General features: G+C 42.8%; 1 protein-coding gene across 4 annotated transcripts; it reads left to right on the forward strand.

Annotated features, from left to right (window-relative positions):
- The first annotated feature begins 7037 nt into the window (after positions 1–7037).
- On the forward strand, positions 7038–18164 carry clgn (calmegin). Of its 4 annotated transcripts, none has more exons than XM_036517097.1 (15): positions 7038–7115; positions 9849–10033; positions 10637–10710; positions 10798–10856; positions 11158–11299; positions 11597–11678; positions 12131–12323; positions 12690–12879; positions 13439–13552; positions 13917–14073; positions 14422–14637; positions 15397–15513; positions 16154–16307; positions 16691–16845; positions 17222–18164. In XM_036517097.1, exons 2-15 carry the CDS (start codon positions 9863–9865, stop codon positions 17303–17305), a joined length of 1908 nt encoding a protein of 635 aa, XP_036372990.1. In that variant the 5' UTR covers positions 7038–7115; positions 9849–9862; the 3' UTR covers positions 17306–18164. The 4 variants fall into 4 exon arrangements, with proteins under 4 accessions (XP_036372990.1, XP_036372992.1, XP_036372993.1 ...); XM_036517099.1 differs by having other exon boundaries at positions 16154–16301; XM_036517100.1 differs by having other exon boundaries at positions 16154–16301; positions 16694–16845.
- Positions 18165–19017: the final 853 nt, after the last annotated feature.

A 19017-nucleotide genomic window follows, 5' to 3' on the forward strand; every position in this document is an offset into this window, starting at 1 on the left:
GGACAGAAGTTCTTAGTAGTTAGAACATATATACAGCACTGACAGTAATAGGAGTTGGTCCAACATACATAGAGAGCAATCCGAAGAGCAGCATTGCTTTATAGCATTCTGTTCTTTGTGTTTTGTATTGCTGTGTATCATTGTAAAGGCATTAATTTCTGAGTAATTTTAGTATAATCTGAGAAAAAGAGTACTCATTGTGGGAAAATGTTTGCTTTCTTTATCTCAGAGGATAGAGATAACCCTCTCTTTTGAATAATGGGGGCTTTTTAACTAAGAAGCCCCTTTTCATTATCAAATCTGACCATCTTATAAACTTCTCTTCTTAAATTAGTATTGTTTGAAATATTTTAGCCTGAGGAGATGGTTTCATGGATTAGCAGAACTTAATGTGAGATCCTTTGATTATAAAACATGATGAAGTGGGGACCTTTGCCTGCACTTATAAGACCTCAGGTTACAGAAGGTAGCCCTTGGCAGCTTATCCTTCGATGGGAAGCATGTCATTGCAGATCCAATACAGTACATGCCTTTGATCCTAAGAACAACTGTTACATTATTGGATTGATGACTTTAGTGTGTTTCATTTTAGGAAGCTTAAATAAAGCATGCTGTAGCTCCTCTCCTGCTGTGTTATTAAAGGTCTTACATGTCTGAGACACCCTTGTCAGGTAGTTGCAGCCACGCATTGCATTTTATTAGAAATGTTTAATTAGTGTCAAGGAATGGCAGATGAGTACCTGTGTGTCTTCCTCTTCATTGTCTTCTTCTAACTATGACATTTGCTTCACACGATTGCTGTTCATTAAGTAATTTGGTAGAAACCCTTATCCAGGATGGCAATCAGGGCATTAGAAGATACAAGTACGGAATACAAATAGCAAAGCATAAGTACAACTAACAGCACAATGCACAAGTTCAAGGGCCAATTACAATGACCTTACCCGAGATTTAAACCTTGTGTTTAGACCACTGAACCCTACTGGAATCGGAATGACTGTTCCTAATCTCACTGATTAGGAACAGCTGTTCCTCTTTAATAGAGTTCAGTGGTCTTGTGGTCTGAACTCCATGTTTGTTAAGGTCGTTGCAGTCGGCCAATGTGACCACCTAAGTATCCTGAGGCAATACAGATGGCAAGCATGCAACTGTAACAATGTTGTGAAACCTGTAGTATGTTTGACTAGTGCCCCTGGTGGTAGCACAGTGTAAGCAGCAGCTTCCAGACCATACTGACCAAACGGGAGGATCGAGGGCTCTGGCACATGGCGATACCCCTTCCATGAAGACGGTGTTGTCACTAAGCAATGCAAAATGAAAACCTGTAAAAGCAAAGATGAAAAGACAATGCAATTACAGTATAAACATTAAAAAGCTACACATACCCAAGCTGACAGAGGTGCATTCCAATACTGGCACTGAAGCATCCGGATCAATTAACGCCAACATGCAACACTGACAAGTACAACACAACGCAACTGCAACAATTACTGATACATTCAATAAACAAAACGATTAGTTTACTTGCCCTTATCCACAGTACATAAATAAAGGATATGTTCTCCAGAGAAAGTAATGTCTGATTGACAGCATTGTTAGAAATTCTTAAAATGAACGTTTGTTCACATATGGTCACAGGTACGTGTTCAAAGCTTAATTGTCCTCTACCCGCACTTAGGAAAACATTGATATTGGGGCTTTCCTGTTCAATGTAACTGAAGCAGTGACGTCATAGTGCAGGAAGTCTCTCTCTCAACCACTTGTTTTTTTTTTCTACTTGTTAGCATCCTTTATCTGTTTGTAAGTCCAAATGATTGCTTTATTTTTGTTATTCATTGAAACTACACTTTAAGGCACTTGGGAAATCCCGAGATTGAGATCAGTTTTCTGCATGCCTGGAGTTCTGATTTTGTCTAATGTTGTAACAATTGAGAGCCATTTATCAGAGCAGATGACGTCCTAATGACAGGTTCATGAACAACACCACGAAAGAGACCTGTGAAAGAGGCTATATGATTATATTGTTATTTATTTATTTGTGTATTTATTTGCTGAACAGATGTCCTTGTTATAACATACAGTAGTTCACCGAAAATCCAGTTGTGCAAAAGCAATTGTTTGCTTGAAAGTACAACACCCCTGCCACACATTGGTTTTTTAACACAAAGGCTTACCTTTAAAGGTGCATTGGATGTAACTCAGCTGTCCATTTAATATTTGTTGAGATTGTGTGGTATACTTTGTAGTTGAGCTGCAGGACTTAAATGTTGATGAGGAGGCTTTTCCAGAATGAGAAATTTGAGATTGGCAATGCTGTCACCTAGTGGTCATAGCAGTTAAATAAAGGACATGGGCTTATTATGCTTTAGCGCAATCAGGGATATTATATGATATTATATTGTTTATCAGAAACAAAACTCAGACATTTAGTGTTACACTCCGTGGAAGTCTTTAGACCCTACATTTTCTCTGACTGACCATTTCAACCCCATGTAATGTAAAACAGAATATGAATCAGACAAAAAAACAAACCAATCTGTTCACCAATGTATATATTTGGTATGCTCTGTGGAAGACAACTGATAAACCAAAACATGACACCATCACTTTTTATTCCCAAGTTTTTTCACCGAATATGGTTATGGTCTAAATAGGAAAAACTGAGAAATTATGTTGGAACATGTAGCAAAGGGCAAGAGCAGTCATTCCACCCGGCCTTGCACCCGGGTCTACGGGGTATCAACCCTGCAGCTTGACTGCAACACCAAAGAGCCAGGCTCGTTCGTATGGCAGTCAGAGCGCATACTCAACCGTAGTGACAGCACTCTGTCGCACTGCCCTCCCCTTCAGGAAGCGCGCCCATGTGCTTCATGCACGGAGGGTTTGAGGCTGGGTGGGGTGACTGCTCTCTCCCTTCACTACAGTACAAATATTTTTCTTCTTTTTTTCCTGTGGACCCTGTGGCAGAGCTCCTGGTAATCAATATAGTTTAAGCAGCACACCTGATTCATCACTAAACAATTAACTGGATTCACTGCTTTACTGTAAGCTCTTTACTCATCACTTTAATTTCACAATAATGGCAGTTGGGGGGAAGCAAGATCTGTTTCCTTCTCCAGTGCAGGCCACCATGGAGCTGTTTGTCTGTGGAATTGCCCATAAGACCCAATGTGCAAGACAAAGTTTAAGCTCAGATTTCATGAGCTGCTCTATGTTCTTCACATGACAAAAATTGTCCATTTTCCAGACAAAATTGGTGAGCCTTTAACCAATTATAAAAAAGTTTGTAAATTCTAAAAACAAGCTTAAATGAACAACTCAAGTATGAAGTTTCAGTTATCAATCAACTGAAAATGTGTCCATGTTAAAAATTCTCAGGTGTGTAGTATACACATAATACACAAATGCAAAAGCAATTTGTCTGCTGACACAGAATCATTGAGTTTTCACTTGATGGATGCTTCATTATTATGACTGTATTATATGTACTGTTACATTTTTATTTAAAATGCAAGAATTGTTTAAGACAAACCTATGCAATGCTCTCACTTTAAAGTCATCACTGAAGCCATGGACAGTATATTCCAGTAAAATTAGCAATAGCAATTTAAAAAACACTTAACATCGCAATAATGGCAGTCTGTGGTGTATTTCTGTACATCGTGATACTATTTTTTATTTATATAATACAAACTTGTAAAAATTTGTACTTTAAACCATTTTGGGTAAAAGCTGTTGTCTTTTATGCTATGTGGCATGAAACAAGGTACACTGTGTAAACAACAGGTTAATAATCTCCTTGTCCTCTTTTTCTGTTGCAACAACTGGTGGTTGCTGTTGAAAGCATGTTTTTTTTCCATCACAGTTTTGATTGTGCTGTAACTCTGTGAAATCGGACGTTGCGTCATTGTGGAGTAACTGCTGCCACACTTGAATCCTATAAAATGGAAGAGCTTCCCATGCACAGCACACAGTCAGATCGCCTTGTCTGAAGAATGTGCGCCCTGTATGCTATCACTGTCCTCAGCCTTCTCTCAGCGGCTGCAGCAGCCCCTTTGCCCTGTGAGGAGCTGGTCAAACCTCTGGTCCTGGATAATGTGGATAAGGTCAGTGGGGGGGGACATGAGCGGGCAGGTCCTGATGAGCTTTTGAATATGCCTTGTAACATCTGATGGTCCAATGAGCAGCCCATCGGCAGGGTGACAAGAAAGTGGACTTTAAATGTGCACCTGTTTAGACTGTTATGTACCAGTGTCTGATGTAGCAGTCTCCTTTGAATATGTTTAGCCACATTCAGACACCGGCACTTTTTTGTTTAACTGTTATTTAAACTGGGAGGCAGAGTGTGAACTAATTTATTGATAGCCCAAGGAACCAGTCTGAAATGCAAGGGCTTGTGCAGTTGATCATTGTAGGGTGGCCAGATGCAGAGAACCAGTCTGGGAAATTTAACCCTGGAGTGCTGGTTCTCATATCCGGCCACTTAATAATGACCCTACTCTGTCTACAATTGCCACTGGATCTTTAATGAACTCAGTGAGTCAGAACTTTAGGAAACATCTCATCCAACAGGACATTAAAGGCTGATTCTGTGGTAACTGACTTCAAGTGTTTTCCCTTTTGCAGATTTTAGGTAAATGGATTTTAATTGCTGGAACTGCTGACAATCCGAATAATGTGGATGTTCTGAGAAACATAGACAGCGCCTGGTTGCAATTCTTGCCGACCTCTCACAACGATACCGCCATCTTCACCCAGGGTGTCAGGCTGTGAGTAACGCACAATCAATATCAGAGACTGCTTGTGGCCTGCAACATGTCTTTTGATTTGCTTGTATTTTAATGTTGACAGTAGGCAGGGTAGATCTAATGATTGTTCTGATATTGGATAAACCACTGTGGGCTGCACCTGAGAGGTGATGTTTACAGCTGGATTTGCGTTCATTGTATCTAGTTGGTTTCAAAAGCCAGCCCTCATACCCTGAGTCCACATTTCACTGCTCCTCTTTCCTCTCAATTTCAGTGGACAGAACTGCATATATTCTTCTGCCAAAACAACCATCAAAAACAACAAGTTCACAATCAGTAAGTAACTGCAGCTTTGTGTTCACACTAACTTTGACCCAACCCTGACCATTTGCTCATAAGCTACAGCAACACGTTTGGAGAAATAACCTTTCATTTCTTTTTGGCAAACACTGATTTATGCTGGAGAAAGCATTGACATCCCTTATGCTTATGCTTGTAATCTGACCTGCTGCTGTGAATATTCAAACATATTAAGGCTTGAAATGTAAAATATAACCATTCCAAAGCTTTATCTTGTGAATGTGATTGATTCATTCATTAATGTCATGGCATAAGATGGAGGGACAGACCAGGTGTCCTGATATTTTGTGACATTCCACAGATGACACGGTCGTCAGCACTGGGGTCTTACTGCGTGCCGACCCTGACTATCTGCTCATGAGCTACAGCAACACGTTTGGACAACTGACCTTTCGGTTCTTATACCTCCTGGGTAAAATTTTCACTACATACACTTTCCTTTATGAAAGTCAAAGTGCTGTGCATTTGTCTTTTCCAAAGAAAATTAGATTTTGAAAGAATGATGTTCTATGACTTCATATGGAATCAACTTTGCTCAATATTAGATTATTTTAATATCACGTTATTTGAGCATACGGCAAAAAACATGCTATTTGAACTGTGTTGAAAGTTAGAAGGTACTGTTAATCTGCATACCACACATTAACATTATGTGTGTGTGTGTGTGTGTTTTCATCCTGATTGTGACTATTTACAGGAAAGAAGGCAGACCTCAGTGCCTCTGAACTGGACCTATACAAGAAACAAGTAAAGTGCCTTAGTTTACATCCCCCAGTGTTCATGGACAAGGACAAAGGTCAGCACACTTTTCTCTTTTCCATTAAACTCCATTCCTCACAAAGAAACCAGTGGGCCCAAGAATTTTGCTTGACGTACAATCAATAATGTGACGTAGGCATCTCTCTCTTGAAATGCTAATGTAAGAATCAAAATAAGAATTTCTCCATGTGTACCTTTAATTCTGAAACAATAGTGTATTGCAGCCATATGAATACAGAGGAGACAACTTTAAAATACATGTGCTGCTCTCCTCAACTGACATTGCATGAATGAATTATAAATGAAACCACAGTTAAATGTTTTGCATGGTCTCCTTTGCAGAGCTCTGTCCTAAGAGAGGGAACCTTCACAAAAAAAGGAGCTGAAGGGGGTAAAAGAAGGACAGAAGAGTTATTAAAATGCTAATGTTGCCAAGTTGTACAGACCTATAAAAATGTCTAGCGTACAAAAAAGTTTGGTGTGATTGGTGTGGGACTCTTATTAAAATTCAAAGACCAGTTCTTGACATTCCTTGAACTTTGCCTTTCTCTCTCTGAACATTTACGTTTTAGTTGTTCTGACAGGGGTGTCAAACACCACATGAATATAAGTGGAAACCAGTTATCAGAAATTTTTGTTACATATTGAGAGTAATACATAATGATAGGATTGATCATAAAATATTTTCTCACTTTTCATTTTGTTTTACATCTCTTAACATACCACAATTCCTTCGCCACAAGGTAGCAAAGCAAAGTTTGTGTACTTTTCAAGGAAATTTTAAATCAGTTCTAAATGTAAATCATTGACCATGTACGTTAATTGTAATGACTTCTCTGCAGATTTACTAAAATGCTGTAACTGTATTACAAGAAACTCATGTGGATCAATGAGTAAAGTGAAACTGTATTATACACTTTATTGTTTTACTGTTTTGGTAGTCGACTAAATAAACAATTTCAAGACACACGGGAGCAACCTGTCAACAGTCTCAACCGGATGTTTCCACTTTCCATCTTTGTATCGGTAAAACTTAAATGCAGTTGGACAAGATGCACATTTCATCTGACAAGCGCTTTAACTACCCAACCGTCAAACATTTGCCAACTACAAGACGATTTTGTCGCATACACCTCTGCGCAGCCGCACTCCTTCCTTACGAGCAGGAGCTGTCCGTAGAGGCGGGATTTCAGAAAGTGAAACGGGTTCGGCGTCAACTCGCATAATACAGCACAGTGTAATCAAGTGGTAAGTGCGTCTGGATGTAATAAAAATAATATTATGTAACGTTACACATTCTGTGTTAATATCGCCGTGCTTTTATCCAGGAGTTGGCTAGCAAGCTGCATTTCTACATGCTAGTCAATTAGCTATCTAGCTGCATAGTAGCGGGTACTGTAACGTTAGCAAGCCATATCTTATAACAATCTGTACCCTAGCTAGCTGCCTAGCGTATAAGCATACTAGCTGTGTTTATACAACAGATAGTTTACATTTGTGATCAAATAATTCAGCATGGTATGTGGCATCACCAGCTCTTGCAATTAAATAAAACATTCGTATAAATTAGCTAGCTAACTACCTCAGGAAAATACGCGTAATGTAGCTAGCTAACAGTAGCTAATGCTATTTTATTCATTTTGTTCGTCAACCGCGCGCGCGCGCCCCCAGAGTGCTGTGCGCGGCCACGTTTGTAAATTATAAAAGAACGTTATCTGCCCAATAATAATACAGGCCTACTGTAGTGCAGTTCAAAGGCAGCAAGTGGAAAGCGATATCGACATGTAGAGATAGTTTTTGGCTTTACATTCAAAATTTTTATGCAGCCTAGTGAGAAGTTTTCATATTTACACGTAAAATGTAAAATTGAATATTTGGAGGAGGCGGGCATTGTAATAGACACTGGCAGGTCTATGTGGGGGGCCACTTGCGCATGCGCGGTAACAGCGACGATAATGTGAAGTTGGACACCTCTGATTATTAGCCTGCTAGCCATTCCAGCAGCAAAGAGGGGCTTTGATACGTCTTCATTTTCCCCTCACCTCCCTCGGACACGGTGGAGTCGGCAGCAGCCAGCGAAAGGAAGGTAGATTGTAGATAGTCGTGACAGAAAGACCGGGATATTGTGATTTTTTTTGTCCACCTGCAAGCCAAGGTTAGTAGATGGACATCTTGCTTGTCACTGCTCCTCATTCATTATTCCTGCAGCTAGGGGTAGCGCAGTGGCTGTTTCTGATCGTTGTACGTTTTGCTATCTTGCTAGCTCCTGTACCGTGCTACGAGCTCGCTGTGTTTGTTTCCGTTGCTAAGACGGCCAAATTCGCAGATCTCACAATGCAGTCAATCCATCAGGCTGGCCTTGGTTGCGAGCTGCGTAGCTATGGCTTTAACGGATCCACCAAACGGTATGAAAGGACCCACATGTTGGTAATCGGCAAGCCGGTAGATATTGCACGTTTTGAGGTAACGTCGTCACTTAGCGTAGCTATTTAATTGACCAGTCGATTTGGTACTGATACAGTAGCGTCCCTCGTTTTCTTTGCAGCAGCGTCTCCCTCATTAACGGGGTGGCTTCACTAGCGAGATCAGTGACATTGCAAGAGGGGGTGGATATGTAGCTAGCCGACTCACGGGCTAACAAGGGGGTCGCCTGGTAGAATAGGTAGCGAGGTGCACATTGCTAGAATATTCTCCGCTGGGGAGGCCTTGGTTGCTAATCTTGTCCTATCCCCCGTGGAAGAATGCATCACGGGGAAGCCCAAGGGGTAGCTTGCCCGAGCTTTGTTTATGAGCTCCTTTAGAGTATTGTCTGCTCCTTGATATATTTGTGCTGACTAATCGCTATTTTGTAAGATGGCATCCAGGCCCCTCTCTTCCCTTTGCCCGGGCATCACTCTCTCTCCTGGCGATACCATCGTGCTGATCAAAGTTGTCAGCCTGCTGGGAATTAGTCGGCGGTCACCGTTGAGAAATACGCACTAGCCCCCAGTTGGTTTTACGTTTGAGCTTTCGCCAGCTAGCAGTTAAAAAAAATTTCCATTACAGGAGAAAGGCCATTTGTGTGCGCCAGATGGTCAGATCAATAGTGATGACAATACGTGGTTGATAGAGTCAGGTGTACGGATATTGGTTTCTTTCCTTGACAGCTGCGCCGGGGTACGATACGATACATCTACCATTTTAACAGTACACAGTGTTCATAGTAGATAACAACCGTTGATGATAGTGAGACGTCGCCTAGCGAATACGAAATGCACACCATAACATGATATTACAGACAGAACTGTTAAGAAAACCTGTTCGATCTTATAATTATTTCTGCCCCATAATTTGTGGGTTTAGCATATCCTGTTGAATAATTATTGTTGTGAAGCTTTCCACTTGCCACCTGGAGAATGTTGTTCTTAGTTTACCATTTAACATGGTTGCTGCAGAGGCTGGTAAAGTAGACAGATAGAAAGATTCAACAAATGTCCTTGCTCTAAAAACAAATGCTTTCTCCGCTGGTTAGTTATATGCAGTTTTGACTTGTTTTATATAACTGTTACTCCCATGAAAGTTCAGTCTACACTCATTTATAATGCATGGGGCTCTAATGTTACAGTTTTCCTCCGTTTGAGGGAAAGTCATTTCCTCAGGCTTTGCAGGATATTAAGGCTCTTGCATCATGCCCACACAGGATGTTGAGGGAAGATGCACTGTGAGATACACTATTAGGAGCTGTAAAAGATGATAGGATCTGCCGGGCAGTTCACCAAGTCTTTATTATTTCCTTGTGCATGAAATTATGGCAGTATCTATGGGAGCAGTGCATCACTTCACTGTTTTGAGAAAGCTTACCCTGACAGCCCCTGATTATTACCGCAGAGGAGCGCCGAATGGCTGCTTCATAATTGAATGAGTGTGTGTGTGTGTGTGTGTGTGTGTGTGTGTGTGTGTGTGTGTGTGTGCGGGTGTGCGCGTGTGTGTGTGTGTGATCAGAGAACGCGGCGAGGATGAAGCTACGGTGGGGATGGACGGGTCTGCTGCTGCTCTCTGTGGCCACAGCGGTCTGGGCCCAGGAGGAAGACCTGGAGGATAATGAGGCAGACGAGGCGCTGGTGGAGGAGGACTCTGAGGAGGCCGAGGGAGACGAGCCTGTTCCCGACAGTGACGTATCCTTCCAGGTCAGTGTGCGGCAGAGAGTGTGTGGTGCTGGGCTGTCTCAAGGGCCCGCCCTCTATTGACGTGATGAGCAGCGCACCCTACAGGTCACATTACCATTGGTGTTTTGGACTGAAATCGGGGTTTGGCATATGTGGTAGGGATTTTTTGTCACAAAAAAACAATTCAAACAGCAAGGACATGCAAACTAATTTCTTCATTAGAACACAAATGAGAAATAACCAGACTGTATGTATAGGAAATGTTAAATTTTTGTTACTCAGTTCTAAAGATGTAAGGATAAAAGGGATGTAATTATGGGATGTGGTGTGTACATTGGAAGTCCCATCTAGGTCAGGGTTGCATCAGCTCAATCTGAATAATAATGAGAGCAGGAGCAATCTTGTGTGGTAATGCACTTTGATAGCTGATTGCAGACTTTGACATCTTTAGAAATTTAGCTGAAATTTTACCTGATATTTACTCGCATGGTAGTTATAATGTGTACATTTTACTTCACACGCTTATGAGTGTCAAAGATTGTCAGAGGTTCCTGTATGTGCTGTGCGTTTTTCTGCATTTGATTTGCCAGGAGGTTGTTTGGTTCTTGTTTCTGAAACCTGCAGGTAACATACAAGACTCCGGTCCCCACAGGTGAGGTCCACTTCTCCGCGACCTTTGATGAAGGCTCACTCGATGGGTATGTGTCCTGCCAGATCTAAAACCATGGAAATGGACAGCCAACGTGCACTTCAGGCAAAACTGATGTTGTAATCTTTACCCCCAGGTGGCAGGTGTCAAAAACAATGAAAGAAGATGCGGACGATGACATTGCAAAATATGATGGTCAGTAGTGATTTTACATTAAAAAAACAGTAACTATACATTATTATTATTTCATTATATTTAGTTTAGCAGATGCTCTTATCCAGAGCTGTAATTGTAAGGTCTTTATACTGACAATTCAGTAGCAGTGCCCAACCTGGGATTAGAACCAGCGACCTTTGTGAGCCCTGAGCCTTATCACTATACCACACTGCTATTGGCACATCTTTTCAAAAAAGAATAGCCTTACAGTATAATTTCATTGAAATGCTGTGACCCCTGAGTATGTGTATGTTGTGTGACTTGTGACTCCTTTATCCAGGCAAGTGGGAGGTTGAACCCCTGAAAGAGAACAGAGTCCCTGGGGATATGGGGTTGGTGCTCAAATCCAGAGCCAAGCACCACGCCATCGCCGCCCTGCTGGACAAACCCTTCATCTTTCAGGACAAACCCCTGGTCCTTCAGTGAGTGTGTCCTCTCTGCTTTAGCTGTAGAAGTATAGTTTCATTGCTTACCCTTTCATCTGCAGTAGCCAACATAGGTGACACTAACTTATGTTGGCATGCAGCATGTTTGTAGTTTTACCAACATCAAACCACAAGTCTACAAATAAAAGTGGAAAGAAGGGCATTGGACCATTTTTTGCACCACACAACTACATGAGATGTTTCCTAGTTCATTTTTCTTAGTTTACAAGTTTTAGTAGACTAGCGAGGCTGGTAACCCAAACCACATGTCTGCGGCTTGATGTTTTATTTCAGGTACGAGGTCAACTTTCAAGATGGAATTGACTGTGGTGGGGCATACATTAAACTTCTCTCTTCAGCAAAAGACTTGGATCTGGTATGTGGTGACTTGTCATGAAATTTTCAAATTGTATTTGCATTTTTCCTCCTCTGCAGGCAATTTTCATTCATATCAGACTGTTGTATATGTGTGCTGTGAACAAGCACACTTTCACTCATAAAGGAATCCTTGTCTGATCTGGGATGGCTCACACACTGCTTGCTTATCTAGATTTCTGTGGCATGATGTAACCTTATGTAGCCTTTAAGTACACCCCCCACACACACACAGACACAAAGGACAGCCTATCACAGTGTCATTACCCACATTCCTTCTCTTTTAATGCTGAATATCACACAGAAAGGGAGTGAGTACCATTTCTAATATCTTTGGTATCACTCAACAAGGGTTTGAACCCACAACCTCCTGGGGTGAGGGCAGGGCCCTAGACATAAGCCCATTTTCAGTGCTTACTGTAGACGCTCACTATGGAGGTGGTGTTTTTCCAGGAACAGTTCCACGACCGCACTCCGTACACCATCATGTTTGGCCCAGACAAGTGTGGAGAGGACTATAAGCTGCACTTCATCTTCAGACACAAGAACCCCCTGAATGGGGACCTGGAGGAGAAGCACGCCAAGCGGCCGGATGTGGACCTGAAAAAGTTCTACACTGACAAGAAGACCCACCTCTACACCCTGGGTACAGACACAAAACACATCTTCAGTATTTGCAACACGAGATTACCTACCTGCTGACTGTACAACAATGTTGTTTTCAGCAGAAGGAAAGCTCTTTCATTTTTCATCTGGCAAATAAGCAGTGATAAACATTTGAGACAACTTGCTAATTTACAGAAGGAGCCAAAAAAGGATGCTGGTTTTGCCTTTGTTGCTTTTATTGTTAAAAGCCATGTTCTTACCCATTTTATCAGCATATAGTCATTATTTAGTGTATTGTTATGATTGTCATTATAGCCTGGTTTAAGGAGTATTTCAAAATAGTTAAAAATAGGAGATCGCTGTTCTTTTCAAATGTCTGATGTGGCATGTGTCTCCTATGCTTCAGTGCTAAGCCCAGACAACACCTACGAGATCTTCATCGACCAGTCGAGGGTGAGCAAGGGGAGTCTGCTGACAGACGTGGTCCCCCCGGTGAACCCCCTGAAAGAGATCGACGACCCCAACGACGCGAAGCCGGAGGACTGGGACGAGCGGGCCAAGATCCCGGACCCTGAGGCCGTCAAACCCGACGACTGGTCAGCTCCTTCTCTGACACAAGCTGTGGCTCATCTGCTCATGTCAAACTCCCCTCGAAATGTTCTATACAGTGAATTTTTTGTACTCGTCAAATAATTTCTGGAGAAAGTAAAATGCGTAGGAAGTTTTCGTATGCACCGTAGGCATGGGAATGATTTATTGTAACTTGCTGAATGAGTAGTGCTCTACCTGGTATGTTCAGTCAGACACTTTCCTCATACTTAATCTTCAAACACACTTATTCCTTAATTATAATTTAGCTGCATGTTAAATTACTGGTCACCTTTTTTTAATTGTATTATAAGGTGGGGGATCTTTAAGCATATGAGCAGTGTAATTTGCCATTTTGGAGCTGTTTTCTGTAGTGAGGCAGTGAGCGCTCTGAATTACCAAAATATTGTAGTGTCGGATGAAGTACATTTGGATCTTTTCTAACTTTTGTCCACAGACACTTTAACTGAAGCTTATCTGAGTTGTTTTTGCCACTGAACACGTGGAAAGTAATGCAAAGCGGGGGGTATGGAGGATGAAGCAGTAACTCCTGTTTCTGCCATGCAGGGACGAAGACGCTCCAGCCAAGGTAGAAGACCCTGAAGCCTCCAAACCCGAGGGCTGGCTGGACGAGGAGCCAGAATTTGTTTCTGACCCCAGTGCTGAGAAACCAGAAGACTGGTACTCTGCACAAGCACATCTGCCCCAGAGAAACCTTTTAACAAAACTGTTACACACAAACAGTGCCCATTGAAAAGTTCCTTTGTAGTGATAGATACTGCAGTGACTGTTGGAAATACAGTATTTCAAATGTTAGCAAGTCAGAATACAGTATTATGGGGAAAAATTTACCATGAACCCACAGGAAGACATTTAAAGTCATCTTGTTTTTAACATTGTTAATTGGGCATCTTAGTTTATTGGATGGTGTAGAATTGGACAGTGTCTTCCGTTAAAGACTGAGATTCCGGGTGGGAGGGAGTTTCTGACTGGCTGAAGGCTGTAGGTTCTGAATGGTTGATGGGGTCACCTCGCCATGTGACAGGGATGAGGAGATGGATGGGGAGTGGGAGGCTCCCCAGGTGCCGAACCCTGCATGTGAGACCGCCCCGGGCTGCGGAGAGTGGAAGCCACCCATGATCAGCAACCCCACGTACAAGGGAAAGTGGAAGGCCCCGCTCATTGACAACCCCAACTACCAGGTAGAGTACAGAGGTCTGTGTTCTTTAGGGTTGGTAATGCCAGGGCTTATGAACCCCATCTATGGTGCACCAGGCAGGTGCTCTCTATCACTAACATGTATTAACCAATCAGAAGCCTGTGTTCTCTAAAGCAGAACACTTTGATTGGTTCAAATCAGTGAATCACTGGTAACCTATGATTGGCTCCACCTATTCTGACGCATCACTCTTTCATCACTAGTGTTGCACATGCTCCTGGTTTCAATATATGGATGATCACAGTCTTGTGCCTTTAATATCCAGTGCAGGAGTTGCAGCTGTTCTGTGTTGATACCGACCTTCAGGAGACTGTGTCTGTCTTCCTCTCAGGGGGTGTGGCGACCGCGGAAGATCGCCAACCCGGATTACTTTGAGGACCTCCACCCTTTCAAAATGACTCCGTTCAGTGCGGTGGGGCTGGAGCTGTGGTCCATGACCTCCGATATCTACTTCGACAACTTCATCATCACCCAGGACAAGGAGGTGGCTGACCGCTGGGCCTCGGACAGCTGGGGGCTGAAGAAGCTGGTGGCCAGTGCCAACGAGGTACAGATCCCCCATTTTGATAGCATTACTTACAAAATCTGAGAAATGGAGCGGATGCAGATTCCTTTCCTGTTTCGTTAAGCGATAAGGGGGTAGAAAAAGTTTGACTGATTATATGACTGTTCAATCTTGGGTTACATAGGTTGTGAAAAATCACATTTACATGTATTCATTTGGCAGACACTTTTATCCAAAGCGACTTACATAGGTTACAATTCTTTACAATGTTATCCATTTATACAGCTGGGTATTTACTGAGGCTATCGTGGGTTAAATACCTTGCCCAATGGTACAGCAGCAATGTCCCAGCGGGAATCGAACTGGCAACCTTTCGGTTACGAGTCCTGCTCCTGAACTACTATGCTACACTGCCGCCCACATGAATCAAAATGCTCCTCCCTAGCACTCAGTCTGAGGTTCAGGGTGGATGATGAAAAGGAACAGCTTCTGTAAAACTGCTTTCTCACTGAAGCAGTTTTTCCCTGGCCTCTCTCTTTGTATAGCCTGTCTTCTGGACAGTGAAACCCTCTACCCTCTCCCTGAAAGGAGATTGACTCATTCAAAATTTCACTGTCACACGCATCACATAAGGATAATTTAAAAAATGTTCTGCTTGGTTATTGGATGGGAGTCTCAGTTGTGTGTAGGTGACTGGTTACTTCAGGGCTTTTTCCTGGTTATGCGTGGGTGGGGTAAAATCCCTTGAAATGTATGGCTTTAAAGGTCATGTCATCGTAAGCCTCTGTGCTCGTGCTGCAGCCTGGAGTGATCAGTCAGCTGATGCTGGCAGCGGAGGAGCGGCCCTGGCTGTGGATCATCTACATCCTCACGGTTGGCCTGCCAGTGGGCCTGGTGGTGCTCTTCTGCTGGCCAAAGGTGAGACAGTGACCCCTGGTGGACAGGAGGCCAGTTATCAGCAACCCCCTGCTCATAGTCCTCACCATTCGTTTGCATACCCTCCAGGCTTCGGTGTCATTCGTTCCCAGCACAGGCAGTTTATGACACGGTCTTCCTGTTCTCGTGATAAGAACATGAAGGAAGTTGGAGCAACAAAGTAGTTTAAAATAGAATATTTGTACTGTGAGCATAGACCTTTTTAGAGATACTTTTGGCAACTGATATTTGTACTGGCACCAGATCCAATTTTGGAAGTTCTCACAGAAATGGCAAAAATGTTTTCATGATAAGCATGATAAAGAGTGGAAGCTCATCTCTGTGGTGCAGTACCAAGTGTTTCAAAATGATGCTTGTTTGTTTCTGCAATCTTTGTCCTTGTCCACAGAATTGCATAGGCTCCTGATATGCTGCTACATTATGTAATGTATTTATTTAAATTCAATTCAGATGATTGTGATTTAAAGTTTGTGCGAATTCACAATGTAGCTGTGATGAACTGAGAATGAAACACGGCTCTACACAATGTACATATACTGTGAGGAAACGATGTTGAGTTTGCAGTGTTGGACCTATCATAGCTGTGCCGTACAACATGCACTGTCGGGTCTGTGCGTTCTAGAAATCAGATGACGACTACACATACAAGAAGATAGACAAACCTCCAGAGACAGCCCAGGAGGAGGAAGAGGACGAAGACGAGGAAGATGAGCAGGAGGAGAGGGGCGAGCAAGAGGCCGAGGCCAAAGTGCCAGAGGACATGGGACATGGTGAAGGTTCCTTCAAAAGCAATTTAACATCACTACATTATTTTACAGCATCTGTTATGCAGACCCATTACCATGCCCAGTTGACATCAGGCTTACATGTCATTCATGTACACACCTTGATACTCACTGAAGCTGTTCACTACAAATGCTTCATTCATGAGTACAACAGCAGCACTCACGGGGATTCAAACCTGCAACTCTCTGTTTAGAAGCTTATTTCGCTAACTAGTACTGTACTCTCCCTCCGATGCGCCTTGTCCAGTAGGACCTGCAGCCCTACCTGTTTCACAGTAGACGAGGAGCGGCATGAGATCAAATCCTCCTTTGGTTTTTTTGTGGGTTGTAGGAATGTACGTTCATAGGTCATTTTTCTCTCCCGCGGTTTTTAGAAGACGGGGAAGGTAAGCCTTTGGAGGCGGAGATCAGCGGAGGCGCTGGGGACAACAGTCAGGAGGATGAGGATGAGGAAGAGGAGGGAGAGGAGGAGGAGGAGGAGGAGGAGGAGGATGTAAGCAAGTCCAATGAGACTGCGTCTGAGGATGAGGTAAGGTCATCCACCGTCCAGATATAGCAGGTACACACGTTTATGTCCAACATGTAGCTTGTTTCACAGACTAAATGACAGAGCTTATGTCTAACGTTATGCCAACCGTTCAGGAATCATTAGTCAAATGATTTCCTTTTGGGAAAATGATTTCCTATTGGGATTTCCTATTGCAGAAATGATCCCGATTTATTTCAGTATATCAAACGTAACCTTTCCCATGAACAGAACAGCTGCAGTAACAAGCTAGAGAGGACAGTTTCGAGTCATTGTATTAACTGAAACTTGAATGGTACCTGCAACAACAACTAGGGAGACTGTTAAACGGCCGTTTGTTGAGAGTGAACCGCATGGCGCTTCTCGCGTGTGGCTGCAGATGAAGGACGCGGACGAGGGCAGCCAGAGCACCGCGGAGGGCCCCAAACAGGCGGTGAGAAAGAGGCGGGTACGGAAGGACTGAGGGGCCGCCCAGCAGCCGAGTGGTCCCTCTGGCCCCGCCCCGCTGCGGCCGCCCCTCCGCGGCACGCTCCACAGCATGCAGGCTCTCCAGCCAGTGCCCGACATGGCCGACCTGGCTCCCATCCACCACTCCCCCCCTCGCCCTCCAGCTCCTCCCAGTGGCTTACCCCGACACCGCCCTAACTCCACCCCACTGCCGATCAGTCTTCCTCTCCGGACGTAGTTCATTTACTGGTACCCTCGGAATGTTTTTATTCAAATTGAGCAAACTCCAGTTGTAAACGTCGAACACACCCTCCCAAGGTGTACTCAGTAACGCAGACTGGCCAGGACGTTTGAAAGGGCGCAGTTTTATACCGTGTACAGAGACAAAGGACATTTGCAGCTGTAAAAGCCTGCAAGCAGATTAACTTTTACCTCTAGAGATTCAAAATGTTGCTTTAGTAACTTATAAATAAAGTCAATGTTAGTTCAGTGTTTTTAAAATGATCTTAGGTCTGGTTCTGCACTGAAGAGCGAAAATGCACTGAGTCTGTAATATATTGTTCTTATTCTAGATTTTTTTGTTTGTTTTTCTTAATTATGCAGTTTGAATGAATTTTAGGGAGTTTTACATGTGTAGTTACCACTGTTTGCTTGTTTGTGAGCCAAGGGTACCCCTGCAGGAGGAAGCATCTGCATTGAAACCTTAAGCTCACAGACGGCCGTTTCTAGGGAATTTCTGAAACTAGTACTTCATCTCTAAAGGCGGAGCATCTTTCTGCATTTACAAAGTGTGGTGTTCAGCCCACGATTTTCCAGCTTTTATAGTTTTAATGTTGCCAGGTTATGGCAGACCCCTGTTTACAAATGTTTGCAAATTGTACATTGCTCTTGGAAATAAAATATTTAATACAAATATTTTCTTTTGATTCCTGTCTGGTACCTACAGTCAACACTTGTAAATGAAATGTCTCATAATTCCTAATGATTAATTTTAACACTAGTACATTTAGCCTGTTAGTTGTAGTATGATACAGTTTGATGTGCACACAATTCTGTATTCACTGAGGAACTGGAACCTCAAAATCTCAAAAAGGTTCTCTGATTAGCAGGGGTAAACGTAGTTTTCATTGGTCAATATCACCCCCCCCCCCAACAGGTAACTTAAGGCAAGCAGCATACTAAAATATTATGTACCAAAATGAGCATACTTGCCCTTGCTCAAAAGGATTCTTTGGATTTTTTTGGCCTGAGTGAACTGCTTGAAGAAAATTGACAGGACAATTACGTCTCATTATATGTCCTGTTCCCTGAGCATGGAAGCAATCATCTGAAAATGTTTTTGTTAGAATTTTGTGGCTTTCAACAGCATTAACATCAATGCCAAGCTAGATTTCCGCCAAAACTATAAATGCAAACCACCCATGTGCTATAAATTGAAGGAGGCACAGAACGTACCACAAAGGTGAAAAAACTTAACATGCAGGGTTTTTCATGGTCTTCACAGTCCAAAATTTGATGTCCAAAAGTGATTTTAGGACACTTACTTTAAATCCTACCCTATCTACACACTCTGCTGGTGTACTGTGACAGCATAACATTTCATTTGTGACTGGAGGGGTATAGGTTTACTGATGCAGGCTAATCACTTTCAATCTAACTACAATGAACTTTGTCCTTTAATTATGATTTGCAGCAAATTTTTGTTTTCCTGCATATATTTTTTACAAT

This window comes from Megalops cyprinoides, chromosome 22, assembly GCF_013368585.1.
Source record: "Megalops cyprinoides isolate fMegCyp1 chromosome 22, fMegCyp1.pri, whole genome shotgun sequence".
In the NCBI taxonomy this organism is placed as follows: Eukaryota; Metazoa; Chordata; class Actinopteri; order Elopiformes; family Megalopidae; genus Megalops; species Megalops cyprinoides.

Excerpts from the sequence above, each read along its gene's own strand:
- clgn (XM_036517097.1), top strand. The coding sequence starts at position 9,863 with ATGAAGCTACGGTGGGGATGGACGGGTCTGCTGCTGCTCTCTGTGGCC. Across the intron at positions 11,300-11,596 it reads GACAAACCCCTGGTCCTTCA|GTACGAGGTCAACTTTCAAG; the intron begins GTGAGTGTGTCC and ends GTTTTATTTCAG. Across the intron at positions 14,074-14,421 it reads TTGACAACCCCAACTACCAG|GGGGTGTGGCGACCGCGGAA; the intron begins GTAGAGTACAGA and ends TCTTCCTCTCAG.